The 16390-nt window shown below is 45.5% G+C and overlaps 1 protein-coding gene across 1 annotated transcript in view; it reads left to right on the top strand.

The window, feature by feature from the left end:
* Positions 1-9268: 9268 nt before the first annotated feature.
* Positions 9269-16390, top strand: part of LOC144262167 (centrosomal P4.1-associated protein-like) — a 61729-nt gene continuing 54607 nt past the window's right edge. Inside the window, 3 exon segments of the mRNA XM_077811819.1 lie at positions 9269-9308; positions 9311-9765; positions 13324-13420. Coding sequence (XP_077667945.1) covers positions 9269-9308; positions 9311-9765; positions 13324-13420 — 592 coding nt within the window.

Here is a 16390-nt window from a genome sequence, read left to right on the forward strand (position 1 = left end):
ATTATGAGTGGGCGATTTAGCAACAATTACAATTCAGATTGCCAGCAAATAACATTCACTATGAATCTGCTTTAAAACCTTTATTGGATAGGCGAGATAAATACTTCCTGAAAGTACAAAGACAATTTTGGCATTGGTTTACATTCAATTTAAATTTTTAAAATGTATAATATTCAAATGATTAATCAGTATTTTGCTAGTGGAGTACTATACCTTACTGCGAATGATATCATTATTTTAGGTAAACATTCTATAGAGTAGTAATTCTCAAACAGTGAGTCCGGACCTACCAGTGGATCACAGGAAGGGACTAGATAGGTCGCCTGTTACTGCCCCCCCTCTATTACTCCCTGCCCCATGCATGCCAGAGAAGCGCTTCTCAGTGTGCTCTGACTTCTAACAGGCCAGGGCAGCAGGCTGCAGTGTGGGGAGTGGGACCTGGCTCCAGCGGCTGACAGCTGAAGCTGAAAACATCACAGAGGTCTGGTAAAGTCAGGGAGTCCATGTCTGCCATGACTAAATGGTATCCTTAACCATCAGGCACTCTGGTTCAAAGTGGTTCATAAAGCTCACAGTGCAGGACAAGAAGGGAAAATGTAGCTGACACCAGGCCCCCTGCCCCTTATGAGTATTTCCATGGATCTTCAATGTGCGCCCTAAGCAGACCGGCCTTCGGTTGTTAGCCTGTCAAACTGCATCAAGCACTACGTTCCCATGTGCAGCATCCCCTGTCCCGCAGCCCACTCCACGCACTCACTTGGGTGGGGAGGTGACAGGGCTGCAGAGCTGTTACCAAGGGCAGTGAGATGCTTCACCTCGGTGTTTGCCTGGTGGCGCCAGCGGGGATCGTTGCCCTGCGCTGTGCAGCCTCCCCCAGGGACTCTGGGCAGCGCCTCTGGAGACATGTGGGGTCGCTGTGCGAGGCGGCTCTCGCCACTGGAGGCGGCTGCTGGGGTGCTCCCCTGGGCAGCTCCCCCGCTCCCGCCCGGCTGGCGAGTTCCTGCCGCAGGGCGGGCTCTCACTGAAGGGCCGCGGGAGGCAGGGACAGAGAGACGGGACGACGCTTCCCTTGCCTGGGGCCGCACTTGCTGTTTACAGTTGCTGTAGCTACCGCCGCAGCTCAACGGCGCCGGGCTGCTGCAGGGCTTGGCAGCTCCCCAGCGGGGCGAGGGGCTCCGGCTCCCCGCGGGGACCCGGGACTGCAGGGAGCGGGGCGGGCACAGTCTCAAGGGGCTGGCTGTACAATGCAGCGTCCTCCAGAGAGAGCCGGGGAGGCTTGGTGGTAGAGCGGCTGCTGAGGGCCCGGTTTACGACACCATGTAGTAGCCGATGGAGGCTGCTCTGAAAGGGCCACTGCTGAGGCTTACAGCCCACCGGGCCCGCAAGCTTGGAAACTCCCTCCTTGGCAGCAGGAGACTCGTCGGGCTTTAGGACCCCAGGGAAAGGCTGCGGCAGCCAGGGTCCGGGAGAGCTCAGGGCAGGTAAGGAAGCCAGTGCCTGGGGGAGACGAGTGGAGGGAGAGAGCTGCTCCCGCTCCCGGGTGGCTCTCTGGGGGTAGGCAGGCCGGGCGGGGCTGCGGCGCCACGTGGAGAGCCCGGCAGCGGCGGGGGAGGAGCTGTGGGCGCTGGGAGCGAACGCTCAGAGCCAGCTGTTGTCCTGGGGGGCGGGGCCGCTGTGCAGGGGCGGGTGGGGCGGCAGACGCTGAGGACTAGAGCCCGCTGGTACTGGGGGAGGGGGCAGAAGCCAGCTGGGGGGGTGCGGGGGGAGGCACTGTGGATGCTGCCCAGAGCAGGTGCGAGCCCTGCAGCCTGGCGAGGGAGCCCAGCGCCCCACTGCTAAATGCCCTGCCTGCCCGCCCGCCCAGGGGAAGCTCTGCCGCGGTTTCGCTGAGCCCAGGTGTCTGTGAGGAGGGGAGAAGTTGGGGTGTCTCATACAGCAGCCCGCCCCCAGCCTCTACTCTGGGGTGAGTCAGGTGTCTCCAGTGGATATTAACCCTGGCAGAAATCAGGGGGGCACATGACCCCATCTGCCCCCCACCCCAAGCATTGCTCTGAACAGAAGAATAGGAGCAAAGTCCAAGTGCGTTGAATGGGGAGCTCTATTCTCTGCTGCCCGGCCCCATTTCGGGGAGGGAGGGGGTCATGCCCCACCAAGGGGCTCCCACCTAAATTCCTGTGGGATGCATGCAAACTGCTGGGTTCACCCCTTCTCATTAGCATCAAGAGCTCCATGGGTGATGTGGGGAGAGCCAGAGCTGCAGGGGAAGCCTTCCTTGCTGCCACTTGCAGAAAGGGGTTTGCTCCATTTCAAAACATACAGAAGAAGGGGCCCAAGTCCACTGATATCGACTCTATTGACTTCAGTGGGACTGCTCCCAGTGTAAACAATAATATCTATCAGTAAGGGATTACAGCATTGGGCCCCAGGGCTGGAAATATTTTTTGTAAATGAATGTTTGCTCTCAGATTAATTTACAGCAGTGAGTTCCACCAACTCTGCATGGGAGCACTCAGGCAGAGCAGCCAGGCTGGTGATGGGCAATTTAATGAGACTACCTGGTCAGACATTCCTTTGCTGAAATAAGCATATTAATTCCTATAAAATCAGCAGACCATTGGAACAAACATACTGCACAACAGGAGTTCCATGAAATAAATAAATAATGTACAGAAAACAATTGCTAATTTAAAATCCATAAAAGCAGTTAAGGAAGCATCTGCTACAAGCATCAACTGGGGGGAGGGATAGCTCAGTGGTTTGAGCATTGGCCTGCTAAACCCAGGGTTGTGAGTTCAATCCTTGAGAGGGCCATTTGGGATCAGGGCAAAAATTGGGGATTGGTCCTGTCCTGAGCAGGGGGTTGGACTAGATGACCTCCTGAGGTCCCTCACTGTTACTTGTGGCCTAGGTTTGCTGGCCCTCTCCCCCTCAACTGAGGGGAGGGCCTTTAGCGCTGAGTGGGTTTAGGCTTGCCATCTCCCAGAACTACATTAGCTACGCACCTTCCCACTTCTGCAACAAGTGAAGCAGTGTTCTGCAGACAACAGCCTCCTCCACTACACAACACTGATTCACCTCCAGAGCGCCATCTAGCTTGTGTACTGAATGAGACAGGGTCCTGTGGGAAAAATAGTATGTGATGGTCACTTGGATGGATAAAGGCAGTATTATAACGCATACACACAAGGGGGCCAAATTAAGATTTCACAAGCAACCTGGCATTTACTAGTTTTTGCAACTTAATAATGTTTTTTTCACTTTTTTTTTTTTTTAGGGTATAATTCCTTAGTTTTTTAAAAAAGCAAACTGAAAAAACCATAAATTCCTAATCTGGCATTATATTGACCACCACATGGGTCAGCAGCAGCACTGGAACCTTGAAATCCACCACACAGACCTCTGTCACTTGAGTTAATGGAGTAACTGGTAGAAGTCGTATGTTGTCATCCTCTAGGTAGAGCAGCACTAGAGGAGAATGGATCACTTTGCCAGTGTATTTCAAGATATTGGCAGGCAGCAGACGAATGATGAGACTCAGGAATCTTCAGTTCCATTCCAAGTTTTGTAAGGGTGTGTTCTCTAGTGGACACAGAGTCTTCTGTCCATTTCTGCCCACACTGGACCCTTTCTATCTCAAGCCCTCCACCCTATCCCTGCCTCAGTCATGTCTCTTGCCCACCCTGGCTCTTCGTCCTATTTCCAGTCTCTGCTCCTCGGACTGCTTATCCTACTGTTAGTATCCTCCACTACATTTTCATTTGTTGTCCCTCACTGTTACCTGTGGCCTAGGTTCGCTGGCCCCCTCCCCCTCAACTGTGGGGAAGGGCCTTTAGCTCCGAGACTGAAAGGGGATACTGGAACAGATAGCCCTGAGACGTAAGACTAGGAAAAGGAAAAAAGGATCGGGCCCACAATTGTGTGGGTGCTGGAGGTGCCAGATTAACTTCTAAATATAACCTCCCACCCGAATATGTCAAACTGTCCAACATGTCCGTGAGCAGTGAGCATGCTCTATCCCCTCACAGCTTGTAGTGCTGACCATATTTTATCCCCTTTCAGTCCCAGTCTCCCAGCAGGTACTTTTTCTCGTCTTGCCCAGCCATTCCCAGTCCCACTACCACTACTCCTGGTTCCTTGTCTCCAGTCTCCTTGCTCAGCCAGTGCCAGTTTCCTCCCTATGCCCCAATCTGTCTCTCTCTCTTCCCCTGGTTTCCAGTCATCCTCTCTATGTCTCCTGTGTCCTATCCCCATTGGGTCCCAGTATCCCTCCCCAGGCTTCTCATCCAATCTGTGTCTCTGCCTTCACCATCTTCTTGCCCCAATCTACTCCTCTCAGCCTCCTTCTCCAAATTCCAAACTCTGGCTCTTGTTCCCTCTGTGTTCAAGTACCCGTCTAGGCTGCCTGGGTGCCAGCTGGGGGGTAACTGGGAGCACTGGAGAGACAAGCTTTAGCTCTCAGTTCTGGTGCCCAGTTGCACACTAGTCCCTGTATCCCGACTATGGAGGGAGCGTGCTCATTCTGTGGGGATGGCACATGTGTAGTCTGGTCTAATATAAGAACCGTGAGGGGCTGGAACATGCTCAGTTGCCCTGTGAGAATGGTGCATGCACGGTCTGGTCAGCACTAGGAGCTGTGAGGGGATAGAACATGCTCACTGCTTACGGACGTGTTGGAGATTTTAACTTCTAAATCTAAGAAGTCTCTACTGAGCATGTGCAAACTGAGAGTTTTCAAAGGCTTATAACTTGGCCAAATTTGGGTGGATTTTCACAGGAATAGCAAAAGATGCATCTCTAACACAAAGGCCACCTTCCTTCCAAATTTCAAGCCCCCACTTGAACGCGTAGACAGACCAACGCTTTTCAAAGAAAAGGTTGTCAAAAATGTTTTAACATGGGCAAAACAACAGATTATTTCCTAGTCTCATTCTTGGAAATGGCTGAACTGTTTTGGCTGAACATTTCCAAAAAAATTCAAGCAGAAGCAAACATCCAGCATGGGACATTTCAACCCAAACATTTCAAGTTTGGCAACATTATGAGAACCTGTTTTCAGCTGCTTATAATGGAAATATCAGGCTAACTTAGTAACCGGTGGTGCTACCAGCCCCACCTATATTATTCCCCAAACAATGCTTTTTTTATCTGAGAGAAAGGAGAAGAGCAGACTATTTCACCAGGCACATTTAATTTACCTGGGGAGCACCTGGATCAGAGATCAGCAGCCTTTCAGAAGTGGTATGCCAAGTCTTCATTTATTCACTGTAATTTAATGTTTCGTGTGCCAGTACATTTTAACATTTTTAGAAGGTCTCTCTCTATAAGTCTATATTATATAACTAAACTATTGTTGTATGTAAAGTAAATAAGGTTTTTAAAATGTTTAAGAAGCTTCATTTAAATTAAAATGCAGATCTTATCAGTTTAGTGTGATCCTTGCCCTTTCTTTTCCTTGCTGAGGTTTCCAATGTCCCCAGGCCGACAGCGGGCTAAACGGGGCCGGCGGCTGGGACCCCGGCTGGCAAGGGGCTGGCAGCATGAACCCCAGACTGGCAACGAGCTGAGCACAGCCTGCTGCCGATCTGAGGTTCCGGCCGCCAGCCTCTGCCAGCTGGGGTCCCGGCCGCCGGCCCCGCTCAGCCCGCTGCCGGCCTGTGCTTCAGTCCATCCAGGACAGCAGTGGGCTGAGTGGGGCTGGCGGCCGGGACCTCGGCTGGCAGGGGGCTGGCAGATGGAACCCCAGGCTGGCAGCAGAGTGCCACTGAAAATCAGCTTGCATGCCGCCTTTGGCACACATGCCATAGGTTGCCTACCCCTGACCTAGATAATACAGTGATGGGTACTATAGAAAACCCCCACGTTGACAGACATCTGTCTTATTGGTCTTGGATTTCTAAAGAGGCAAATGTGAGTCTTCTTGTTGTTACTTAAGCTTTTTAATTAAGTGCCTGCTGATAGTGGATATCTCCTCCAGTCAGCGCATTTGTAGCTGAGGGTTTTGTAGTTGACGGCTGCAGCTGTGCTGCTGTATTACTTCAGTGCAGACACTACCTACGTGGCCAGGAGGGGTTCTCCAATTGCTGTAGTTAATCTACCTCCCCACGAATTTTTCCGTTGACCTAGCATTGTCTACTCCAGGGTTTGGATCGGCTTAACTACGTTGCTCAAGGGGGTGGATTTTTCGCATCCCCGAGCTGAGTCAAACTAACTTTTAGTGTATACCAGCCCTGCATATCTTCATGCCAGTTCACCCCCGTCTTATAAGTAGACTTGGAAGGATTAGATTTTTATTGGGCAAATGTCAATAAACATCGATTTCACAATGCACACACATACTGTTGAAAAAACATTTCCATTGACAGTAATCAAAAATACAGATGGGAAAAATAAGAAAAAGGCTGCTTGAGAACTTATTAGGGTTTGATGTAAAGATATTTACTTTGTATATTTAAACACATGATGTTGACAATTTGTGTTTAACCATTATAAAGTGCAAGTTTTTGAATCTCAACATCTACTTCATTAAAAATTATTGTCTGACCTTCCCATAGCCTCTGACTCCTCCATAACTTCCCACAACAATGAAAATTTAAATAGATAAAAATAAGCTTAAAACCCGTAATTTTGTGCAACTGTGACTATTTAAATAGATAAAAATAGAAAATATTTAACAATAAAAGTCAATATTATTGGTCAAAATTATAAAAAAATAAAAATAAAATTCTGCTAAGCCTACTTATAACAGATACTTTTATCCTCACTCTGACTTTGGCATCCGGATCACCACAGAGCAGGGCAAGTGATGTTAATCATAATAAGTGGATCTGGAAACACTGGATCAGCGATCATGAATTCTCCCAACACTGAGGATCTCAGGGGAGGAAGAAGAGAGAAGGTCAATGCTGATGCAAGGCTCTTCCATTTCTAATCAGTGACAGGCAATAGAATTGGCTGGGGCCTTGAGTGAGATTAATATATGGCATTCAAGGAATTAAGCACATGCATGATAAAATCTGGCTGACTGAGTGGAAGCAACAGCATGTAATATCATGTCCAAAGTGTCTGAAAATATTCATTTTGCTTCATTCTCAGCAGCCCAAATCACTAATCACATCAGAGTGATGAATTGTTTGGTGTTTGGCATGTACAGTCATTTTATTACTACAGCTCCATGCTTGTCAACTGCACTAGCTCACAAGGAAAGCTTAAAGGAGGCCAGGAGGGGATATTAAAAGAAAACCCTTACAATAAAACCACACTCAAAGTAAAAGTAGTACAATGTAATCTACAAAATGTACCTTCTTTAGGGCTCATAACTAATGGATTCTAATGTATTCTAATTTATAAAGTTTGTTAGTGCTAGTCTTTTAACATACAATATGTAGATTTAGTAGTTGAATGCTGTATATTATATTCTTGCAATTATTCAAATAAGAGAAGTCTACTCTGCTTGAAAATTAAGATAAAATATTATTTACTATGCTAATGTTTTCACTTTCATGCCTGCCAGATAATTTTAATAATCAGGTTTTATTTCTGTCTTGGCTGTCTTCTTCTCCTGTCTCTTCATTCTGCGGTGTTGGCTTCTGGATTCTTAGCCCGATATTCACTATCCATATCTTTTAACCAACATAACCTTTCAACTTGATTTTTAAATGACTCTAGTAGCTGAAGTTGCCTCCCTTGGGGTGCAACTGACTCCCAGAAACATAAATTGGAATTATGTGCGTGCGCTCAGAGGAGGATGGGCTCCTTGGTGCTGACAGACTCTGCACAAGCCACCCTGCCATGCTGTATTTAAATAGAAATTGCCAGTCATGCAATGTAAACGCTTGTGCTCTAGGCACTAAGATGAGACCACCAAACTCACATTTACTTCTGGTCTTATCCAGGATTGGAACCCAGCTCTCCAGAGATGAACGGCTAGCACTAGCAAACCGTATGCACTACACCTGTACATTCACATATCATACTGATATATGAAATGTTATGGGTACTCTGATGGACTAAGATTGTTGAGTTTCTATTGTAATTTAAATTTTTGTATGCCAGACACCTTCTGAAACTGGAAGCCTGCATTTCAAACAAGGAAGAAGGTGTTAAACTTTGACTGATTAATATCTTAGTTTAATTTTTTTCAAATTGTTCATTATTCCCACCTTTCATTTCCCAGGATATCTTGTTTTCTCCCTGTCTTCTCCTCTAACCTGCAAGCACTTAGACTTTACTCAACTTTACTCAAATTACATGTCCCATTGAACTCAGTGGGGCTACTCACATGAATAAAATTACACATGTAATGCAAACAGCAGTGAGACACCAATTGCAAGCTGTTAGAAGCAGAGACTGTATTTTAGGTATTGTACCAGCACCACGCACATCTTCAGTGCTTAACTAATAATAATAAGTGATCAAGATAAAATGGGTCTGTATATCATATTCAAACCACTTAAATTGAAGTGGGGAGAAAAAGTCATTAATTATCTCGAAGCTTAATCTACTGAAGAGCCTATATTGCATTTCATAGAAGGCAGGGAAACTGCCTATGAATCAAATTAAAATATACCTGGAAGACCCACTAAGTTCAACTGATTAAATAATTTTTAAAATCACCTGTGTAGAAAATGGAGCAGCCAGCCATTCTCTCAGAGAGGAGGACTGAGAGGTTAAGAAAGTTTAAAACAGGGAAATGTGCTTTTTTTGTCCCACAGCTTTCAGATGCCCTAATCTTCTTAATCACCTGAGTCAAAGAGAATGGGCTGTGAGTTATGAGTGTATTTTCCCCTTCCTTTTTATAACTAAGCTTTCTTCTGAGTTACCTAAACCTGTCAGATAGTTTTTCAGTAGTGCATTCTCTGCATAATCATCTTCTGTTCTCCATGTTTCTTCTGTGGTGTTTGGCCACAAAGCAGATTTCTCTAATCCTAAAGGCTTACAGTGAAGCTAAGGGACAAGGCAGCTCACTTCTGAAGGATGTTTTTGGTGCTGAAAAGTATATTTTTTGCAACATACCTTTATATTTGCTTCCCATCTGTGTGACACTTTGGAATTTAATAGTGAGCAGTTGGCAGGCAGGATACTCCAAGTGGTAGAAATGTGGGGTTTTGTTTCTTGTTTTATTGCATGTTTCCTGACTGAATAATATTATTTTTGACAGCTATTATGGATGGAAGATCCTTTGCCTTCAGCCTGAAAAAAAAGCTCTGGGATTGAAAAAAAAAATGGAGGCACTTGGTAGGATCCACTCGGGCCATCGCTTTAGCACTGCATGCTTATTTTCAACTGCATTCACTGTATGTCCATAGGCTGGAGTTCAGAAAGCGGGATATGGAAGCAGATACTCTCAAAGATGAAGACCATATGGCTGAATGGACTGCCAATGATCCAGCAAGACTGGTGCCATCTCCTAGCAAAATTGCCGGGAAGGCCATGTCCTTTTTGCCCCTGGGCCAGATAAACAGCACAAATGGCTCATTCAATGAACAGTTTACACCCTTCTGCTACTCGGCACAAAGCAGTATGATGGGCAGTAATGGCAGCTCATCAGATAACTGGTTTCATGGCCAAGCTTTTCAGGATGCAAAGCAATTCAATTCTTTGGCCAACTCTGCTCTTTTTCCTCATTTGTTGGCATCCAGCGTAACTCAGACTGGAATTGTCCAGGCCAGTAAATGTAGTGACTCGGAAACACTCAGTCCTTCCTCTGCTGCTGCTCCTGCTCCTCAGATAAGTCAGGAACCCATACACTACAGAAACATGGAGCAGGTGAGTTTGCTTTAAGCGTTCATTGCATTTCAGTGGAGTATGAGCACGCCCGGTTTTTGAAGACTACACAAATAGCGTCTAATGCATTGCCCTAAGAAGGAACAGGTCTGCTAACTTTTGTGTCTGCAACGGAGAGGCTTTAGTGGCAATGTCAGGATGTGGAGTGTGACCCTGTGTCTGATTATGCTGTTTTAAAGACCTCAAGGCAATAAAATGCTGCTTGTTATGATAATCTGTAGTAACAAATTCCTTTTTCCAAGAACAAATCAGTTTGTTCACCCCTTGTTCCTGTCGTTTTGATGTTTATTCCTCTCCACTTCCCTCCTTTAGGAGGAATTCCAGACTTTGGTAGCACATCATCCTGTGTGTGACAATGACATGGGAAACCAAAGTTGGGGATTTTTTTTTTTCAATGATCACTATTGTCTGTCTTCTTCCTATGCCTTTTCCCTTTTCTTTTTCTTTTCTCAACTTTTATGTCCTTTTACTCCTTCTCTTCCCTTTTGACTGTCCCTTTTCTCTTTTTTCTTCTTTTGGGGCAGACAGACAGTTGGACAAGAGTAGCTCTGCACTGTCTCCTGCACCAAAGCAGCCTGCTGCACTGGGTTTCTAACTACCAAATAAAACTGCACTATGGACACCACCTATAATAGGCAACAGCTTATCTGAAATGTAGGGTACGATTACACTGGGACTCTTCAGCACTTTTCCCATCGTTGTGCAGCACCACTAGAGAGAGCAATGGCAGAAGCAGTAGTGTTGATGAGGCACAGACTTTATTTTACTACTGCTACCCCAGGGAGATGCCTGGTAATAGACCAATGTTGGTAAAAGTGCAAGTGTAGACAGGGCCCTACTTGAAGATCATGTCTAGCAGGCAAATGGAGTTTGCTGGGGCTTAGTTATTTAAGATTAGGTTGCCGTGTAGAGAGTCGGCAACATTTTCTGTGAGGTGTAAACTTGTCTTCAGTTTATTGTCAGGCAGTTAAAATCTGGCATAGGGTCCTGGAGATCCTAGATTTTCCTGTAGGCCCTTGCCTCTGTCTTTTTGAAATGCTTTTCCTAGAGACTCCTACAAAGAAAGAACATGTTTGGCTGGCTTCTGTGTATGGTGCTTCCCCAGTGAGGCCAGAAGGGGCAGCAGGAGAATGAAGATAATGCTCTCAGGCAGGCTGCTGGAGAAATACAAGATGCAGAAATAATATAGTCACATAATTACTGTTTGTTTAATTCCTGAAATGAGATAGGCCTTCACAGAACATAAAGAAGACATGGTCCCTACCCCAAAGAGTTTGCAGCCTAAGCAAAGATGAAAGGCAAGGAAGACAAATTGCAGGGGCGGAGTAATGGAGGGAGGATATGCACAAAGACTAGAATGTTGCTTTTTCTCTACTAGGTTATGAGCTATTCCCTCTCCACCCCGCAAGTGTTAACTCATTCCTGCACTGCTAGGGGCTGGAAGTTTTGATCAACAGAGAGGACAGAGGAAGCAGGCCAGTGGGGGGAACAGCCAAAAAGCAGAAGGGGAGAGATGGGAAGGAGACAAACAAGGTGAATGGGGAGTGCACGAGTGAAGGAGAGAGAAAGAAGGATAGACTGACTAGAAGGAGCAGTGGGCAGGTTAGTAGCAGCATTTTAATTTGGGGCAGATTTGGGTCTCTGTTTCTCTGGACCAGGAGTTCTATGGAGGTAGGGAGCTAACCCGCTTGTGTTGGAGATAGAAGGATAGTGCCTGACCTGTTCTATTCCATAATAGTTTAATGCTTGAGGTGCCTACGACTGTGGCATTAACAGCTGTAGAGTGCCGTAGGTCCTGAAATTTTAGGGGCACTCTTAAATCTCTCCTTTCTACCCATCCTCTCTTTTCTTCTGTGGCCCCCACCCAGCCCAAATTCACAGAGTGCCAAGCAGGTAAGGCATTTTCAGCATGTGGAAAGAGTGGAACATGGCTATTTATTTATTTATCTATATTACAGTGGCACTTAGATGCCCTAAGTGAAATCACAGCCTAATTGTGCTAAGCATAATGCATATATGTAGTAAGAGACAGTCTCTGCCCTGACCAGCTCAGAGTCTAATTAGAAGGGCAAATGGGACAGAGAAGTGAAGTGACTTGGCCAGTGTCACTCAGCAGGTCAGCGGCAGAGCCAAGAATAGAACCCAGGTTTACGGAGACACCTGCAAATCCTATTGGCTTTTGTGAGAGTTGTATGTGCTCAGCACCTCTGCAAATCAGGTCATGAATTATTAACATAGCCGCTCACAAATCTGCCAGCAAACGTGTTTCACTCTACTGATATAGCTTATTCTAATAGCGCTGGGTGAAATGTTTAAAACACTTGAAATTTCAAGGAAATTGTTTTGCAGAAATGTTTTACTGTTTTTTGACTGGCTTATAGAGTAGTCTAAATTTTTCAAATTTTCAAAGAAAAATGTTCAGGAAAAATTTCATTTTTTTGTTTTTTTTTAAAATGTGTGCATTTTCCTATCAGCCATAATACTGAATAACACTATGAAATAATTCACTCTTGAATATGTTTTTAAGTATGTGTGGTTTGACTGTAAAAACTGCCATAAGACATCAAAGATTGGGAGAGTGGGAATACTGTCAGGATTAAAATTGTGTTTAATTTTTTTCCATATATGTTACTAACAGTATCACAGACTATTGTATGTGAAAGAATTTGAAAACTCTACTTTTCATCATTTATGTGGTTAATTTACATTTCACTCAAGTTGGACAGTGAAAAAATTGTCAGTTTCACTTCCTGATTCTCATGCCCAAGCATAGAGCCTTGTGCTGGACTATTTTTAAAATCCTGCTCCCGTCCAGCTCCGCAGTACCAACTCCCACCGGATCCTGCATGGTTTCTTGCATTTTTATCCCACTCCCACCCACAGAACCCTTAGATCCCACAAATCCCACAGGAAAGACAGATTTCCCCTTGCCACTAAAAATAAAATGGTCAGTTTATATATATATACTATATATAATGTCGACATTATATATATATATATATATTATGCGGAATTCAGACAAAATTTTTACCATTCAAAGAATAAAAAAGTCTTGCTTGAACCATGTAAAAATACTTTAACTCCTGTTATAATGGACATGAAATCTCTTTCTATCCCCCATTTAAATTTAAGAATTAAAAGCTTTATTTAAAAAAAAGGAAAACTTGCTTTATATTGCTGAAATTCTATTTATGACAAACTTATGAGAGATTTGGTGTTTTTTTGTTTGTTGCTTTTTTTTGCCACCTAATCCCTCCTGCAATAAAGTACAGTTTATCCGCTCCCACTATTATGGCAGTGGGTCCTGCAGGACCCATGAGATCCCAATCCCACTGCAAGGCTCTAATTTAGCACACTGCTGTTTTCTTTGAGTGTTATCTCTGCAAAAGAATGTTTAAATACAAATACACTCTTTTTGTTATTGGAATAAAACAATGGAATCACCTTTTAAAAACAAACAAACCACAAAACTAAAACCTCCTTCCTGTTAAAAGGGAGAGATGAGCATATTTTAATTCATTTCGTTGGTACTATTTACAGAGCCCAGGGCAGCAGGAACAGGTGATGATGGAACAGATGGAGCAGCTGCAAAGGCTGGTAATTGAACAACAGAAAATCATCACCTACTATAACCCAGGTACTACCAGGATTTCCTCCTAAGAACTCAGTACTGTAAATGGCAGCTGTTCACATTCCTACAATAAAATACTGTAGTTCCCAAAATAAATTCAAGCTATGATGTGGGGTTGGTCGGAGGAAGTAGAAGGCTCTTCACCTGAGAGTTGTACTAAAATATTTTATTCACACCACAAAAATGATAACTCCAGAAAACTTTTCTTTGACTCTTAAGTATTTCCTACAGAGATTTCATGCGTAAAAGTGCATTTCTGTTTAATACTAACCCCAGACATTCATGTACATGTGTCGACTAAAGTCTAGATTAAAATTCATTTGTGTTGTAATAAATTTTAGTGTAGTGGGAGGCACTGCTAAAACCTAAAATATCATCTTTCTCGCTTTATAAAAACTAGATGAGAAGGGGAAGGGAAGGAATTCAGCAGACAGGGCTTCTAGAAATAGACTTTCCGTGCTGGTAATTCAGTCTCTTCCCCACATCACAATATAACTTCCGGAACAGCTTCCTCCTTAATGGTAGCAGTACCGGAAAATGCCATCAGCATAGCAAATAAGAAAAGGAGAATCCACCCTCTGCAGGGATTTCCCTGTCCCCCCACCCCCCAACTTTGGAATGGGTGTAGTTCCACAATGCAATGTGAGGGACCAGCTGGGATCTCCACCCACTGCACAGAATCTGGTTTTGCAGGGGCCCTCTGCATGAGTGCAAGCAGGGGGAAGTAGAGAACGAGGCACGGAAAAGCCAGAGGATCTTTGAATTGGTGCTCTCCTGGAGGTGTTTCACCAGAGGGAACAGTTTTTGTCCTTTTGGACCGGGCTCCACAATGCCCCACTGGCAGATGTTGCCTGCGATATGTACATCTGCACATTGCTCTGGCATCCTGCCTCCCCTCTCCACTTTCTGGGCTACATTACCCAATTTGGGGATTGCAAGTATCTTGTGCTGCTGAGATGCCTTGAGGACAGACTTTCTACTGCTGGTGGGTCTGCAGCTCTAGAACATGCCATCACATATGCTAGGCTAAACTCTAGTTCATCAAGAACCCATGAACGATGATTCCTGCAATGTTGTAATCATGGATCACCTGCATTCCTTAGAAAACGTCTTCTATCACAATTCTCTACAGTTTCAGTTTAGCATCCTCAGTGCCTGACAAGCTCAGTGACAGTAGGAAGTCTTTTGGAAGCAGTGGAGTTACTCTGGAATTACACTGGTGCAAATGAGATTTGAATTTGGTCCAGTGCTTTTCCATAAACAAAATCTGGATAGGTCTGGCAAAATGCTTAGGATGGCAGAGCTCACAAGTAGTTTTAAACTGTTCGACCAGCACTTACAATGCGAATTTCACTAATTTTGGTAGTAGGACAGGGTCATATTTTATGTGGTTAAATGGTTGTTAAATGATTTCTCCATGCTTTTAGTGACACAGACTTTTTCCAACACCAGGCATGCCTATCCTTCCATCTTCCCCCACCTCCTTCTCTTCGCAAAAAATACAGGGCATGGAGTCATTGTAAAGAAAATCATGTTCCATTTGTGTCCCTCGTATATAGTATAGTGTGAAGCAGTACAGAAATTTTTTTGCAACTGTGGGTTACCATGGTGTGTGTTTGAGTAGGGGTGTCAGGGTGTAAAATTACGGGACTAGCTTCAGACTGAAATGTGGTGTGGGAAGGTGGTTTTGGTAGTGGGGAAGTGCTGGAACAAACAGGTTTTGACTCTTTAAAACCCTTAGTTCTTGCTGTCTGTCCAGGGCAATGTTATAAATATACTAGTCCATACTTATGATGATAGAGTTTGATTGTAAAAACTCTCTGTGCATGGAGGGGGGAAATATAACTCAACATTTGATACTTTTTAACTCTTGTATCGCTCAGAACTGGTTTTTCACACTATTTGTGTGTGTGTGTGTAAGGGATGGAGGGAAACCTGGATTCCAGTGGACAACCTGCAGCCCTGACTCAGACTGGCAGGTCTTGGGTAGGGTGAGGTAATATCTTTTATTGGACCATGTAGTGGGGTGGGGTGCCCCACTCCTGCAGAAAAGGGGTTAAAAGCAGCCCTGGAGAGGGCTTCAGCAGGGAAAGGGATTAAGAACATCTGTGGGAAGCTGACTGAGTTGCTGACCACAGCTGTGGCCAGCTCAATCAGGGCCCAGCTGGCCCTATAAGAGGGCTGGGGGCCAGGAGCTAAAGAAGTCCCACTTTAGCCCTGGAGTGGAAAGGACTAGCTGCCTGGGAACAGGGTGCCTGAGCAGAATACTGCTGGGGAAGGGCAAAGGGAGCTGGGGAGCTCCAGCCTGATAAACCCACAGGTTGCAGGCTTTGGTGAAGGCCTCCAGAGGCACTGGGGCTGCAGAGGGGCAGCCTGAGGATAGGCAAAGGCAGCAGGTCCTACCCCCTTGCCAGTGATGAGTGGCCATTACACTGCAGTCTGCCCCAGTGAACAGTGGCTAGCTGATGACTGGCAGTAGCCACTGAGGCAAGGTGGGTCTAGAGGGTTGGGGATTCCCTGGGAGGGGAGACCCAGAGTGGGGATCCTGCTGGTGCAGAACCCCAGGGAATAAGGCACCGGGGTCTGGGAGGGACACGGGGCCAGTGGCAGGTGAGACACCGGCCTGCAGAGGGCGCTTCAGTGCTGGTGAAGAGCTAATTCCCTGGCTGACCAGCAGGAGGCGCCATGCCTGTGAGTCATCGCCTTGCTACAGACCAACTTCTGTTGGTGAGAGAGACAAGCTTTCAATCCACACAGAGCTCTTCTTCAGCTCTGGGAAAGATACTGAGAGCATTACAGCTCAATACAAGGTGAAACAGAGTGGTTAGCATAAGTAGCTAGCTCATATTCTAAGGGACCATTCAAGGTAGAGTGGCCTGTTAACACCTTTGCAGTCATGGGACAAAAAGGGGGTTAGTGGATTATAGACTTGTAATAACCCATACATCCAGGGTCATAACTCTGCTAATCACTAAA

The sequence above is a fragment of the Eretmochelys imbricata genome, chromosome 3 (assembly GCF_965152235.1).
Source record: "Eretmochelys imbricata isolate rEreImb1 chromosome 3, rEreImb1.hap1, whole genome shotgun sequence".
Taxonomy (NCBI): domain Eukaryota; kingdom Metazoa; phylum Chordata; order Testudines; family Cheloniidae; genus Eretmochelys; species Eretmochelys imbricata.